The following is a 14,475-nucleotide window of genomic DNA, read 5'->3' as shown; positions in this document are numbered from 1 at the left end:
TCGGCCAGCAAATCACAGCGATCGTGAGGTGTCACCAGTGCCACCTCCCTCCTGCTGGGCAAGGGCGATTGGTGCCGCCTCGGACAGCACCAATCACCCTTATTTTCTGGGTCACCAGTGACCTGAATTGCCCGGAAAAGCAGTGAATTCAATTCTAACCAGCAAAATCACAGCCGACAAGGGGAGGGGGTCTCAGGACCGATATTGCATGGTGGCTGCTGTTACATAACAGCCGCCATCCTGGCCGGATCACCGCGTCCAGAGATACTGTGATCATGGAACGCAGTGCTGTAAATGTACGGCGCTGTGCGCTAAGTGATGGTTGGCAGCGCCATACATTTACAGCGCTTGTCCTTAAGGGGTTAATAAATTAACAAAAAAATTTAAAAAATTCTGTTTTCACTTTGTTACTATAGGGTATTGAATGCAGAATGATGGTGGAAACTTGCTTTTTTAATTTTATTTTAGCACAAGGCTGCAAAATAAAAGTGAGAGGATGGGAAAACTTCCCAAATGCATTACTATTCAATTTATATACATATTTTAGTTTTTTTTTTTTTGTTTTTTTATCTTGTGTAATTGAAAGCATTTATAAAAAAAATTTGAAAAAGAGCTTACTGAAAAGAAAACTATATAAGTGCTTTCTAGTGCAGTGTATTGAGGCAAAGCTACTTCCAGCTGTAGCTCACAAACCGATTGAATAAATGGTATGAAAACTCTCCTTAGGAGAATATATAGTTACTTGACTCAGTACAAGGTTGGATGTTAAGGTCATAATAGGTAAGCAGTGAACTACCAGTTGAGAACTGAAAAGATGTCTTGATGTTTGTATCATAGAAGAAACTACTGTGATGAGTATGAACGAAAGAAAAATGGTCCTGTAAAATGTCAGTTCCACAGTTACACCCAGGGCTTTGCCTTTCAGGTAGTATGGGTGACAGCGACTCTTCCCTACGTGGTCCTTCTCATACTCCTGATCAGAGGGGCTACGTTGCCTGGAGCATGGAGGGGGATCCTGTTTTACCTGAGACCCGACTGGCAGAAATTAACAGACACTGCAGTAAGTAATACAATGTTACAAATGCTGATATACTGTATATGAGCACAGGTTCTCCACAATATTTTTGTTACATATACATACTCAGCCCACTGTTATGTGCAAATAGTCCAGTCACCAGTCATTATGCCATCCATTGTGTTCCTATTAGGTTTACTGCCATCCAGATTGCCCTCACTAAAATATCTAGCCAAACAAAAAAGAAAAATCTACTTATTCTTACCTTCTCCTAGCTACAGCATCTCTACAGAAAGTACTATAACTGCGATCAGCTGACATGAAGTTGCTCAAAGTGCCTTCTTTTCCCACAAACCTTACACAACCTGATGCACATTTCCTGACTGCCACATGTATTTGTTTATAAAAGCAGCTCTACACAGAGTAGTCTATGATGGGTTGTGCACAGTATTTAAAGGGAATCTGTCTTTAGCATCTACCGCACTAACCTATTGGTGTAGGCTTGTAGATGACGCTGATGACAATGGTATTTACTATTTGCTCATGCATGATTCTGTTCCTCCATTATTCCTGGATTTCTTATTATGAAAATTAAGTGGCTTGCACTCAGTGAATTCCCAAGCCCTAAGTTCACCATGAAGTCCGGCCTGGATCTTCAGATTAACTGCCCAACTCCTCTCTGCTAATCCTTCTTCCCTGTGAAATCTCTCTCGCTAACAGAGAGATTTCCGTTCATATTGCCTATGGTCAAGGACAATCGTCGCTAACAGGAAACATGAAGTAAAAGCCTTTACCAATAGGTTAAAGCAGATGATGTTGATGACAGCTTTCCTTTAAAGAGGTTGATAGCATGTACCATGACTTTCTGTTTTTTAGGAGTCTATTTGCCTTGACCCCAAATTTTAAGTGTGTCCCAAATGCAGAAATCTTGTACACAATAACATTGTCAATTCAAAAGGTGGTGTTCAGAGAGCTGCAGTGCTGATTTCTAGCATTTCCAGCACCATTGCTGGGGTTTATCGATGAGAAAATATTTTGAAATTTATTTCAGGTCTGATTTTATCAAATTGGTCGGCCACTTCGATTTTGAGACGATTAAGAAATTCCTCAATTCTTCAGAAAAAAAAATAGTGTTAATACATGCACAGTAGCATCAGCAGATGCAACAGCATCTTAACAAGCTGCACAAAAATAGTTCCTTTTTGTGGCGTAGCAACAGGTTCAGTGGTACTTTAAAGAAAAATTATATATGACTGATTTATTTTTTGCAAATACCTAAAATGATGCATTTATGGGAGCAGCTTCACATTTGTTAGGCTTTACCCTGTGCAGCTAGTGTGGGGTTCTCCTAAAAAAAATGTAGTGGAACTAAATTATTATGGAACATGACAGACAATGCAGGAGATGTGCAGCTGTGCATAGTAGCATTAGCAGCAGTACAGTATGGAAAAGGACACGCTAAAACTACAGGATAAGGCTATAAGCATACACAGTTTTTGAGCCTTATTTTGAGCCTCATATTGGTTAGTGTTTTTACCATAACCAAGAGTGTATCCAAAACACAGAACTCTTTCAATTCAATTTTTCTTTGTGTCATTTACACTTTTGGTTTAGGTAAAAATACTGACCAAAAACAAGGCCCAAAATATTGTGCGAATCAAGTCTATGACTGGAAATATGGCTCTGTGGCTTGTGTTAGTAGTAGCAGCAGCAGGAGCAAGGGGAGTAGAGAGCGTAGTGACAGTAGCAGCAGTACAGTATGGAACATTTTGAACAAGATAGGATATGAGTGGCTGTGAAGAGGGCAGCAGTAGTACGCTATAAGATTCAAATGGATTAAAAGTTTGAAAAGAGAATTTGAAAAAAAGAAATGCAATGAGATTGATATTTTAGCACAATTTTTTAAATAATATTCAGAAAGAACAATGGAAATTAAGACTGATGAGAAATTAATTATTATAATTATTTACATTTTATTGAAATAAGAAAAAGCTGTAAAAAGATAAAATTTTAGATACAATTAAACATTTCACTTGGACACAGGCTGATGTTCAATAGCAGCAAGAGGATGTAAGTTTGGCACTACTTCTGGCTAGGTCATTGTACACACTTCTAGGAGGAGAAGCGTTATCAGGAGAACATATTGTTATCCACTGACATGGAGGTGCTCTGTTAATCATACAGTCTTAGTAACAAGAATGGAAAACAATGGCACTCACTACTTAAAGAAATCATCTTCGAACTTTATTTTCTGCAGTGCACAGCTAACAAACAGACGGGAATGAAAACCAGCGATAGCTGTTTCGTGCATCCGCATGCACTTAGTCAATCTGACGTTTCTTTCATTCTTGCTACCAAGAGTAACTGTGGTGACACAGAACAAATTATTTGGAGGCACTAAGATGACTTAGTGCACAGTGCTATCAGCAAGAAGACTTTCATTTTTAATTAAACAAGAGTGTGAATTTTAACAGCCTGTATTAACACTGAATGCAATGAATTTTATTGGCAACAAGGTTTATTTTCCTGGTTCTCTACTTTACTAGTTTCATTGATGTTCTCCCGAGGAGAGCCAGGGCCCCAATGGTCGGACCCCACATGATCTAAAACTTATTCCCAATTCTGTGGATAAGGGATACATTTTTTTAGTATGATACTTCTTCTTTAACCCCTTAAGGACTCAGCACATTTTGGCCTTAAGGACTCAGACAATTTAATTTTTACGTTTTCATTTTTTCCTCCTCGCCTTCTAAAAATGATAACTCTTTTATATTTTCATCCACAGACTAGTATGAGGGCTTGTTTTTTGCGCGACCAGTTGTCCTTTGTAATGACATCACTCATTATATCATTAAATGTATGGCGCAACCAAAAAACACTATTTTTGTGGGGAAATTAAAACGAAAAACGCAATTTTGCTAATTTTGGAAGGTTTTGTTTTCACGCCGTACAATTTATGGTAAAAATGACATGTGTTCTTTATTCTGAGGGTCAATACGATTAAAATGATACCCAATTCTTATATACTTTTATATTATTGTTGCGCTTAAAAAAAATCACAAACTTTTTAACCAAATTAGTACGTTTTTAATCCCTTTATTTTGATGACCTCTAACTTTTTTATTTTTCTGTATAAGTGGCGGTATGGGGGCTCATTTTTTGCGCCATGATCTGTACTTTTTTTTGATACCACATTTGCATATAAAAAACTTTTAATACATTTTTTATATATATTTTTTTAATAAAATGTATTAAAAAAGTAGGAATTTTGGACTTTTTTTTTTTTTTCGTTCACGCCGTTCACCGTACGGGATCATTAACATTTTATTTTAATAGTTCGAACATTTACGCACGCGGCGATACCAAATATGTCTATAAAAAATGTTTTTTACGCTTTTTGGGGGTAAAATGGGAAAAACGGACGTTTTACTTTTTTATTGGGGGAGGGTATTTTTCACTTTTTTTTTACTTTTACTTTTAAATTTTTTTACTTTTTTTTTTACACTTGAATAGTCCCCATAGGGGACTATTCATAGCAATACCATGATTGCTAATACTGATCTGTTCTATGTATAGGACATAGAACAGATCAGTGTTATCGGTCATCTTCTGCTCTGGTCTGCTCGATCACAGACCAGAGCAGGAGACGCCGGGAGCCGCACGGAGGAAGGAGAGGGGACCTCCGTGCGGCGTTATGAATGATCGGATCCCCGCAGCAGCGCTGCGGGCGATCCGATCGTTCATTTAAATGGCGAACTGCCGCAGATGCCGGGATCTGTATTGATCCCGGCACCTGAGGGGTTAATGACGGACGCCCGCGAGATCGCGGGCGTCGGCCATTGCCGGCGGGTCCCTGGCTGCGATCAGCAGCTGGGATCAGCCGCGCATGACACGGGCATCGCTCCGATGCCCGCGGTTATGCTTAGGACGTAAATGTACGTCCTGGTGCGTTAAGTACCACCTCACCAGGACGTACATTTACGTCCTGCGTCCTTAAGGGGTTAAATATTACCCCCATACTATTAGTGAACAATACACACTAGAAAAACATTGATATTGTCAATAATACCACTATACAATACCAATACCATTATGTACCTTTTTCTGCACGTCCATGCCTCTTTTGATACATGATGATATCCTGCTAGCCTTGTAGATCAGGATATCAGGATGATATCAGGATATCATAAAACTCCCCTAGGACATAAGATGCATGTAGGTTATTTTTACTTAGATGCATAACTTTACATTTATCCATACTCAATGGAGTGTATTTTTTTCATGGGGTTTTGATTCCCAAGAGGTATTCTTCTACAGTATTTACTAATATTTTCCTACATTTTGCACTTTTCCCTGCGTTTTTTTTTCTTACACCTGCTTTGAGCTTTGTGGTTTTTCAGAGCTCAAATCCAGCACATTTACTGTGGAAACATTAGTAAGCATTTTGGGATCTTTCGAAAATGTTGCGGACATGCCCCTTTTTGGCAGTCACATCCCCTGTTACGCCTAGCGCTCCGGGTCCCCGCTCCTCCCCGGAGCGCTCACGGCGTCTTTCTCCCTGCAGCGCCCCGGTCAGTCCCGCTGACCGGGAGCGCTGCACTGTTTTGGCCGTTGGGGATGCGATTCGCACAGCGGGACGCGCCCGCTCGCGAGTCGCATCCCAGGTCACTTACCCGTCCCGGTCCCCTGCTGTCATGTGCTGGCGCGCGCGGCTCCGCTCTCTAGGGCGCGCGCGCGCCAGCTCTCTGAGACTTAAAGGGCCAGTGCACCAATGATTGGTGCCTGGCCCAATTAGCTTAATTGGCTCCCACCTGCTCCCTGCCTTTATCTAGTCTCCTTCCTTGCACTCCCTTGCCGGATCTTGTTGCCTTGTGCCAGTGAAAGCGTTTAGTGTGTCCAAAGCCTGTGTACCTGAACTTCTGCTACCCATCCTGACTACGAACCTTGCCGCCTGCCCCCGACCTTCTGCTACGTCTGACCTTGCCTCTGCCTAGTCCTTCTGTCCCACGTCTTCTCAGCAGTCAGCGAGGTAGAGCCGTTGCTAGTGGATACGACCTGGTTGCTACTGCCGCAGCAAGACCATCCCGCTTTGCGGCGGGCTCTGGTGAAAACCAGTAGCCTCTTAGAACCGGTCCACTAGCACGGTCCACGCCAATCCCTCGCTGACACAGAGGATCCACTACCTGGAAGCCGAATCGTGACAGTAGATCCGGCCATGGATCCCGCTGAGGTGCCGCTGCCAAGTCTCGCTGATCTTCCCACGGTGGTCGCTCAGCAATCGCAGCAGATTGCCCAACAAGGACAGCAGCTGTCGCAGTTGACCGCCATGTTACAGCAAATTCTGCCTCTGCTACAGCAGCAACCATCTCCTCCGCCAGCTCCTGCACCTCCTCCGCAGCGAGTGGCCGCTCCTAACCTCCGCTTGTCCCTGCCGGACAAATTTGATGGGGACTCCAGACTCTGCCGTGGATTTTTGTCTCAGTGTTCCCTGCATATGGAGATGTTGTCAGACTTGTTTCCTACAGAACGGTCTAAGGTGGCGTTCGTAGTAAGCCTTCTTTCAGGAAAGGCCTTGTCTTGGGCCACACCGCTCTGGGACCGCAATGATCCTGCCACAGCCACAGTCCAGTCCTTCTTTGCTGAAGTCCGAAGTGTCTTTGAGGAACCTGCCCGAGCCTCTTCTGCTGAGACTGCCTTGCTGAACCTGGTCCAGGGTAATTCTTCCGTTGGCGAGTACGCCATACAATTCCGTACTTTTGCTTCTGAACTATCCTGGAATAATGAGGCTCTCTGCGCGACCTTTAAAAAAGGCCTATCCAGTCGCATCAAGGATGTGCTGGCCGCACGAGAGATTCCTGCCAACCTCCAAGAACTCATCCATTTGGCTACCCGCATTGACATGCGTTTTTCTGAACGACACCAAGAGCTCCGCCAGGAAAAAGACTTAGATCTCTGGGCACCTCTCCCACAGCATCCTTTGCAGTCTTCGCCTGGGCCTCCCGCCGAGGAGGCCATGCAAGTGGATCGGTCTCGCCTGACCCAGGAAGAGAGGAATCGCCGTAGAGAAGAAAATCTCTGTCTGTACTGTGCCAGTACTGAACATTTCTTGGTGGATTGCCCTATCCGTCCTCCACGCCTGGGAAACGCACGCACGCACCCAGCTCACGTGGGTGTTGCATCTTTTGGTTCTAAGTCTTCTTCTCCACGTCTCACGGTGCCCGTGCGGATTTCTCCTACAACCAACTCCTCCCTCTCAGCCGTGGCCTGCTTGGACTCTGGTGCCTCCGGGAATTTTATGTTGGAGTCCTTTGTTAATAAATTCAGCATCCCGGTGATCCGTCTCGTCAAACCGCTCTACATTTCCGCGGTCAACGGAGCCAGATTGGACTGCACCGTGCGTTACCGCACAGAACCCCTCCTGATGTCTATCGGACCCCACCACGAAAGGATTGAGTTCTTCATTCTCCCCAACTGTACCTCTGAGGTCCTCCTCGGTCTGCCTTGGCTCCGGCTTCATTCCCCCACCATTGATTGGACCACCGGGGAGATCAGGAACTGGGACTCTGCCTGCCACAGGAAGTGCCTCTCCCCCCCTCCCAGTCCCATCAGGCAAGCCTCTGTGCCTCCCCATGGCCCCCGTCCTGGTGTCACACTGCCCCGTGCCAGGCCTCGCCCTCTGCCCTCCCTCCCCATCCCCACTCCTGCTGTACTGCCTGCCGTTGAGGAAACCCTCCATTCTTTCCCGGTGTCCTCATCCCAGGGGAGGCAGTTACCGGACAAAGAGAAGGGGAGACCTAAGGGGGGGGGTACTGTTACGCCTAGCGCTCCGGGTCCCCGCTCCTCCCCGGAGCGCTCACGGCGTCTTTCTCCCTGCAGCGCCCCGGTCAGTCCCGCTGACCGGGAGCGCTGCACTGTTTTGGCCGTTGGGGATGCGATTCGCACAGCGGGACGCGCCCGCTCGCGAGTCGCATCCCAGGTCACTTACCCGTCCCGGTCCCCTGCTGTCATGTGCTGGCGCGCGCGGCTCCGCTCTCTAGGGCGCGCGCGCGCCAGCTCTCTGAGACTTAAAGGGCCAGTGCACCAATGATTGGTGCCTGGCCCAATTAGCTTAATTGGCTCCCACCTGCTCCCTGCCTTTATCTAGTCTCCTTCCTTGCACTCCCTTGCCGGATCTTGTTGCCTTGTGCCAGTGAAAGCGTTTAGTGTGTCCAAAGCCTGTGTACCTGAACTTCTGCTACCCATCCTGACTACGAACCTTGCCGCCTGCCCCCGACCTTCTGCTACGTCTGACCTTGCCTCTGCCTAGTCCTTCTGTCCCACGCCTTCTCAGCAGTCAGCGAGGTAGAGCCGTTGCTAGTGGATACGACCTGGTTGCTACTGCCGCAGCAAGACCATCCCGCTTTGCGGCGGGCTCTGGTGAAAACCAGTAGCCTCTTAGAACCGGTCCACTAGCACGGTCCACGCCAATCCCTCGCTGACACAGAGGATCCACTACCTGGAAGCCGAATCGTGACATCCCCTTTTCCTGGCAGCCACACCCCTTTTTCCGTTTTGTAAGTAAAATGGAGAGGTTTTTTTCTTACTTTTTGATCGCAAATTCTAGTGCATACACAACTTTTGGTGCAATGCCGTAAAGAGTATGTGTCATCAAACCATATTTTCTAAAACTAACTGAGATTATATTCCCTAACTACTCCTAACACCCCTCCTGCCCTTGAAAAATGTTCCAAGCTTTAAAAAGCTCTGTATCATACCTTTCCCCTTGTGTGAGCTACCAACAGGAGAAAATGGGTGTTTCCCTGCAGGCGCAACGTCACTGAAGGCAGGGAGAGCAGTGCCTCGCCATGTCCCGCCATGTCCTACATGCACTCTTTGAGTTTTGTCTCCTGCCAGGCTGGGAGGAGACCAAACTAACTGAGTTGCGCAGGGAACAGAACAGAGCCACCTAGTGGTCGTTATTTTACAATCACATTAAAAACATATAAAGGTTGAAAATTTTAACAACAGTGAGGTTACTACAGGTTCATGGCTGGCTCTGTGGTCACGTGTTGCAGGGCCCATGCACCATCTTGGAAAACAGTGCAGCAGTGCTACACAGCAGCAATGGTCACACGAGTGTCTTTACTGACAGACCTACCCGTCCCACCACATCTCTGGGGTGAGTACCACTACCCTGCTTTAGTTTGAGGAAACCTGCTTTCTGACTCTCCCTCACAGCCACATACCCTAAATGTGGTGTACATCTCCTATCTGCCTTTGGGGCCACCGCAACAAGAGTCACCTGCTCATATGATATAAGATGTGCAAGCTCCCTTTTTCCATGCATGTGAATGTGAATAAGTACCATGTCTCCTACCTCTATCACACACACCTCCTCAACTAAAGCTACAATCATGGAATGTGGTGGGTCTTAACACTGCAGTAAAGTTGTCACTCACCTTAACAGGGTCATGGTAATCTTCCTTCAGAAAAAGTTGGGATTTGTTTTAAAGTTAAAGTTATAAAAAAAAGTTGGGATTTGTTTTGCTCTCTTTTGCCACCTGCCTTTTATTGTGAATTGTGAACTGTTACTATATTTTTACAGATTATAATAAGCTATTTGTAATTTTAAAAGGATAAAGCTGACCATTCCGATTAGTATTTTTTAAATGCTATTTTTGTTATTTATTGCCCTTTTAACATCAGTTGTCAGTCATGCGGGGTTTTGATCATTTATACTCATCATCCCCCCCCCCCCCCAAAGAATACATTTAGCAATATAGTTATTCAGTGTTAATTTGAAAATCACCCATTTATGATCTGTATCAGTATTTGACAACAACTTATCCCATTTTATGTCCTAAAGTGCAACTCTTAAAGGAGTACTCTGCCCCTAGACATCTTATCCCCTATCCAAAGGATATCCAGGCTTGCACCATGGCGTTCTGAAGACAGAAGCTTGGAGCAACCGTGTTGGTGATGTAATGCCACGCCCCCTTCATTTATGTCTATGGGAGGGGGTGTGACGGCTAGTACATAGCTGTCATGCCTCCTCCCATAGACATGAATGGAGGGGGCATGAAGGCTGTGGTCACCCGTCATCCGGCACAGAGCAGAGTTTGCTCTGTGCACCAGATGACTGGGATGCCAGGGGATAGGGGATAGGGGACAAGATGTCTAGGGGCAAACTGTAAAGCGTTACTATCATTAGGTAAAAATCCCACCAAAATGGTTAAAGGGGTACCTAGACATCTTATCATGCCCCCTCCCATAGACTTGCATTGAGGGGGAGGGATGGGGCGTGACATCACAATACTCCAGGTCCTGTATCGTGAGTCAACAGAATCTTCGCTCCATGAGGCTGATGACAAGTGGGTGCTGCAGGAGAGATTGCAGGGGTGTCCAGCAGCGAGACCCCTACGATCAGACATCTTATCCCCTATCCTTTGGATAGGGGATAAGATGTCTAGGGCCAGAGTACCCCTTTAAGCTGTTGTAGTAATTAGCCCTAAAACGATTATGCACATACATTATACAGAATGTAGGTTATTGGCTTCCATCTTTTATCGAAGCATTACACCAGAACACTGACCCTTGAGGGGTAAAATATGGAAAAATTATTGATGCCATAATTTCTAAAAAGAAGCATGCTAATCTTAAAAGAAGCATGCTCATTTCTATAAACTTTTCCAGATAAAATCGCAAATTTATTTAACTGGGTACAATGGGTTAGCCCTCAATGACATAGCATATTTAATTTTCTACTCTTCTCATGTTTCATTTTCTACTCGTCATAACTCAAGTTCAATTTCAATAACTGAATTTCAATTTTCTCCCTACAGAGCTATTTGGGGATTTTTTTTTATGCAGGGCCAATTGTACTTTGCTATGGCATCCCCATTTATCTCTTCCAGCAGCACAGTAGACAGTGACACACAACACACTGCTATATACTGAATAGGAGCCAGGCCCAGTTCAGGAGAGGGGAAACCCTGCTCAGAGTAGGGACTAGTCTAGAGTAACCATATGTCCCCAGTTTCTGGGGACAGTCCACGGATTGAGGACAATGGGGGAGACACAGTAAAACCTCTTTAGAGGAAGAGTGGTGCAGTTGCCCATAACAACCAGATTGCTTCTTTAATTTTTAAAAATGCCTGGGAAAAATGGAAGAAGCGATCTGATTATTTGCTATGGGCAACTCGCCACTCTTTCTCTACACAATTTTTCCAACTGTCCCAGAACATATTATTTCTCTGGCAGTGTCCCTGGATTAGGGGCCTGTCACCGGCTCCAGCCTGTCTTGATTGGTTTGCTGCGGCATTCAGGAGTGACAAGACAGAGCTGACGGCTCTGTGCTATCAGTTATGTCAGGACTTCTGTTTAGTGTCATATTCGTCATATATTCGCGAATATTCGCATATTCGAAATATTCTGATTATATTTTCGCATATGCGACAATTCGCGTATGCGAAAATTAACATATGCGAAAATTAGCATATACAAAAAATTTACATATGCGAAACTTCGCATATGCGAAATTTAGCATATGCAAATTTTCGCATATGCTAAAATTCGCACACCAGTCTCACACAGTAGTATTAGAGCCTTCTTTACACCACACAAGCTGGAAGCAGAGAGGGATGATCACTGTGATGTGTACTGTGAAAAAAAAAAAAAAAACAATATTCGTAATTACGAATATATAATGCTATATTCGCAAATATTCGCGAATTCGCGAATATGCGATATTCGCAAATAAAATTCGCATTGCGAATATTCGCGAGCAACACTACTTCTGTGGCATGCAGTGTCTCTCTGACACTGTGTGCATGGAACGGTCCTGGTGGAAGAGCTGAGCACCAGGAGCTCCAGGGAGAATGATGAGTAGTGGTGCTATTTTATTACATTTTTTTCAATCTCTGCATCTGATTTAACATAGTGGAAGCATATAGGAGCCTGGGTCAGCATAAGGGGGCCTATACTTTATAGGGACAGCATAAGTTGGGCCTATACTGTGGGAACAGGATATGGGGGCCTGGGGGCAGTATAAAGGGGGCCTATACTTTATAGGGGCAGCATTAGGGGGGCCTAAATGAAATCTGAGGACATTTTTTTTTTTTTTATTCTCAAATGGTAAAACACAATTTTATACATGACAATCAGTGGTTTGGCTTCTTCTCCAGGCCTAGATATGCTACGAGTGTGTTGGGCTGTATTGGGTGGGTGTATGTATTTATGAGTATGTCAATGTGTATGTATATAAATGTGTGAATGAGTGAGAAGAGAATGAATGAGAGTGACAATATAGTTAATCTGCTTGTGGTTTAGAGGATGGTGGTTGAAAATGTATTGTGGGTTAGTTAGAATGTGACTATGTAGAGGTGCGAAACTATGGAGCTGAAAGATGTGGTATGACTCTGTATCAAATAAATCAATGTCTATGTCCAAGATATGAAAAATTATAATTTTATTGAGCTACAGTGTAAAAAAATTACATAAAATGGGAGTGCAGGATCCTTGCACTCACTAAGGCAATTACACTAATCAGATACAGTAAGTTGCCTAAGTTAGAATTAATAAAACATATGCGGCAAGTGTGATCTATGTCCAGATAATAATTAGTACCAGTGGAGTGTGGTAAGAGCGCCTGCAGTGCACTTGCAGGCGCTGGAGGCCCCCTATTTGGAGCCCACTGTTCGTGCAAAGAGCAACTCAGTTCAATAGACAAGTATAGTCAATAGGTTTAGCCGAATCCACCGGCCCTCTGGGTCACAACAGCGCAGCGGCTGTATGATAAGGTGAATATAGGCAGCACGGCAGCTGTCAATGACAAATCACAGCACGGCGGCTGTCATGAGATGAAGTCTGGCCGGTACACAGTACCACTTACCCTTAGATGGAGGATGTGGCGGTCCTCAGTGTTGGAGTCGGGTACAGCGGTGCAGGGTCAGGTTCCAGCGGTCCTGGAGCCGGGCAGTAGTGGAGTCGGAGGATATAGCAGTCCTCAAAGATGGTGTGGGGCGCAACGATGCAGAGTCCGGTTGCAGCGCTGCTGGAGTCAGAGGATATGGCAGTCCTGGGTGGTAATGTTGAGCCCAGCGGCGCAGGGTCCGGGTGCAAGGGAGCACGGTCCGGAGTCCAGATTTAGGTCTTAAGTGGGAACGCCCGCTCCTAGGTCTGGTGCCTATGTAGAGGAGCGGTGCGTGCGGTGGAAATATAGCTGTGTTGCCGGTCTGGGTCCCGGTGCAGTAGGGTGAGTTGCAGGGTGCTTCGCTGATGGTGCAAATATTATCTGTGTATGGATCAGACGCGTTTCGGTCCACCTAGGACCTTCCTCATGATCACTGAGGAAGGTCCTAGGCGGACCGAAATGCGTCTGGTCCATACACAGATAATATTAGCACCATCAGCGAAGCACCCTGCAACTCACCCTACTGCACTGGGACCCAGACCGGCAACACAGCTGTATTTCCACCGCACGCACCGCTCCTCCACACAGGCACCAGACCTAGGAGCGGGCGTTCCCACTTAAGACCTACATATGGACTCCGGACCGTGCTCCCTTGCACCCGGACCCTGCGCCGCTGGGCTCAACATTACCACCGAGGACTGCCATATCCTCTGACTCCAGCAGCGCTGCAACCGGACTCTGCATCGTTGCGCCCGACACCATCTTTGAGGACTGCTATATCCTCAGACTCCACTACTGCCCGGCTCCAGGACCGCTGGAACCTGACCCTGCACCGCTGTACCCAACTCCAACACTGAGGACCGCCACATCCTCCATCTAAGGGTAAGTGGTACTGTGTACCGGCCAGACTTCATCTCATGACAGCCGCCGTGCTGTGATTTGTCATTGACAGCTGCCGTGCTGCCTATATTCACCTTATCATACAGCCGCCGCGCTGTTGTGACCCAGAGGGCCGGTGGATTCGGCTAAACCTATTGACTATACTTGTCTATTGAACTGAGTTGCTCTTTGCACGAACAGTGGGCTCCAAATAGGGGGCCTCCAGCACCTGCAAGTGCACCGCAGGCGCTCTTACCACACTCCACTGGTACTAATTATTATCTGGACATATATCACACTTGCCGCATATGTTTTATTAATTCTAACTTAGGCAACTTACTGTATCTGATTAGTGTAATTGCCTTAGTGAGTGCAAGGATCCTGCACTCCCATTTTATGTAATTTTTTTTACACTGTAGCTCAATAAAATTATTATTTTTCATATCTTGGACATAGACATTGATTTATTTGATACAGAGTCATACCACATCTTTCACCTCCATAGTTTCACACCTCTACATAGTCACATTCTAACTAACCCACAATACATTTTCAACCACCATCCTCTAAACCACAAGCAGATTAACTATATTGTCACTCTCATTCATTCTCTTCTCACTCATTCACACATTTATATACATACACATTGACATACTCATAAATACATACACACACCCACCCACCCAATACA

The 14,475-nt window shown here is 45.4% G+C and overlaps 1 protein-coding gene across 6 annotated transcripts in view; it reads left to right on the top strand.

Moving 5' to 3' along the window:
- Positions 1 to 14,475, top strand: part of LOC130281585 (sodium-dependent serotonin transporter-like) — a 526,811-nt gene that overhangs the window by 323,926 nt on the left and 188,410 nt on the right. For 5 of the 6 annotated variants that reach the window (XM_056528987.1, XM_056528978.1, XM_056528962.1 and 2 more), the window contains one exon: positions 926 to 1,060. The exons of the other annotated variant lie outside the window; for it this stretch is intronic. In XM_056528987.1, coding sequence (XP_056384962.1) covers positions 926 to 1,060 — 135 coding nt within the window. The remainder of the gene's footprint in view (positions 1 to 925; positions 1,061 to 14,475) is intronic. 6 annotated transcript variants of the gene reach the window in all.

This window comes from Hyla sarda, chromosome 1, assembly GCF_029499605.1.
Source record: "Hyla sarda isolate aHylSar1 chromosome 1, aHylSar1.hap1, whole genome shotgun sequence".
In the NCBI taxonomy this organism is placed as follows: Eukaryota; Metazoa; Chordata; class Amphibia; order Anura; family Hylidae; genus Hyla; species Hyla sarda.
The sequence above is the reverse complement of the archived record's forward strand: the minus strand, read 5'-3'. Positions and strand labels throughout refer to the sequence as shown.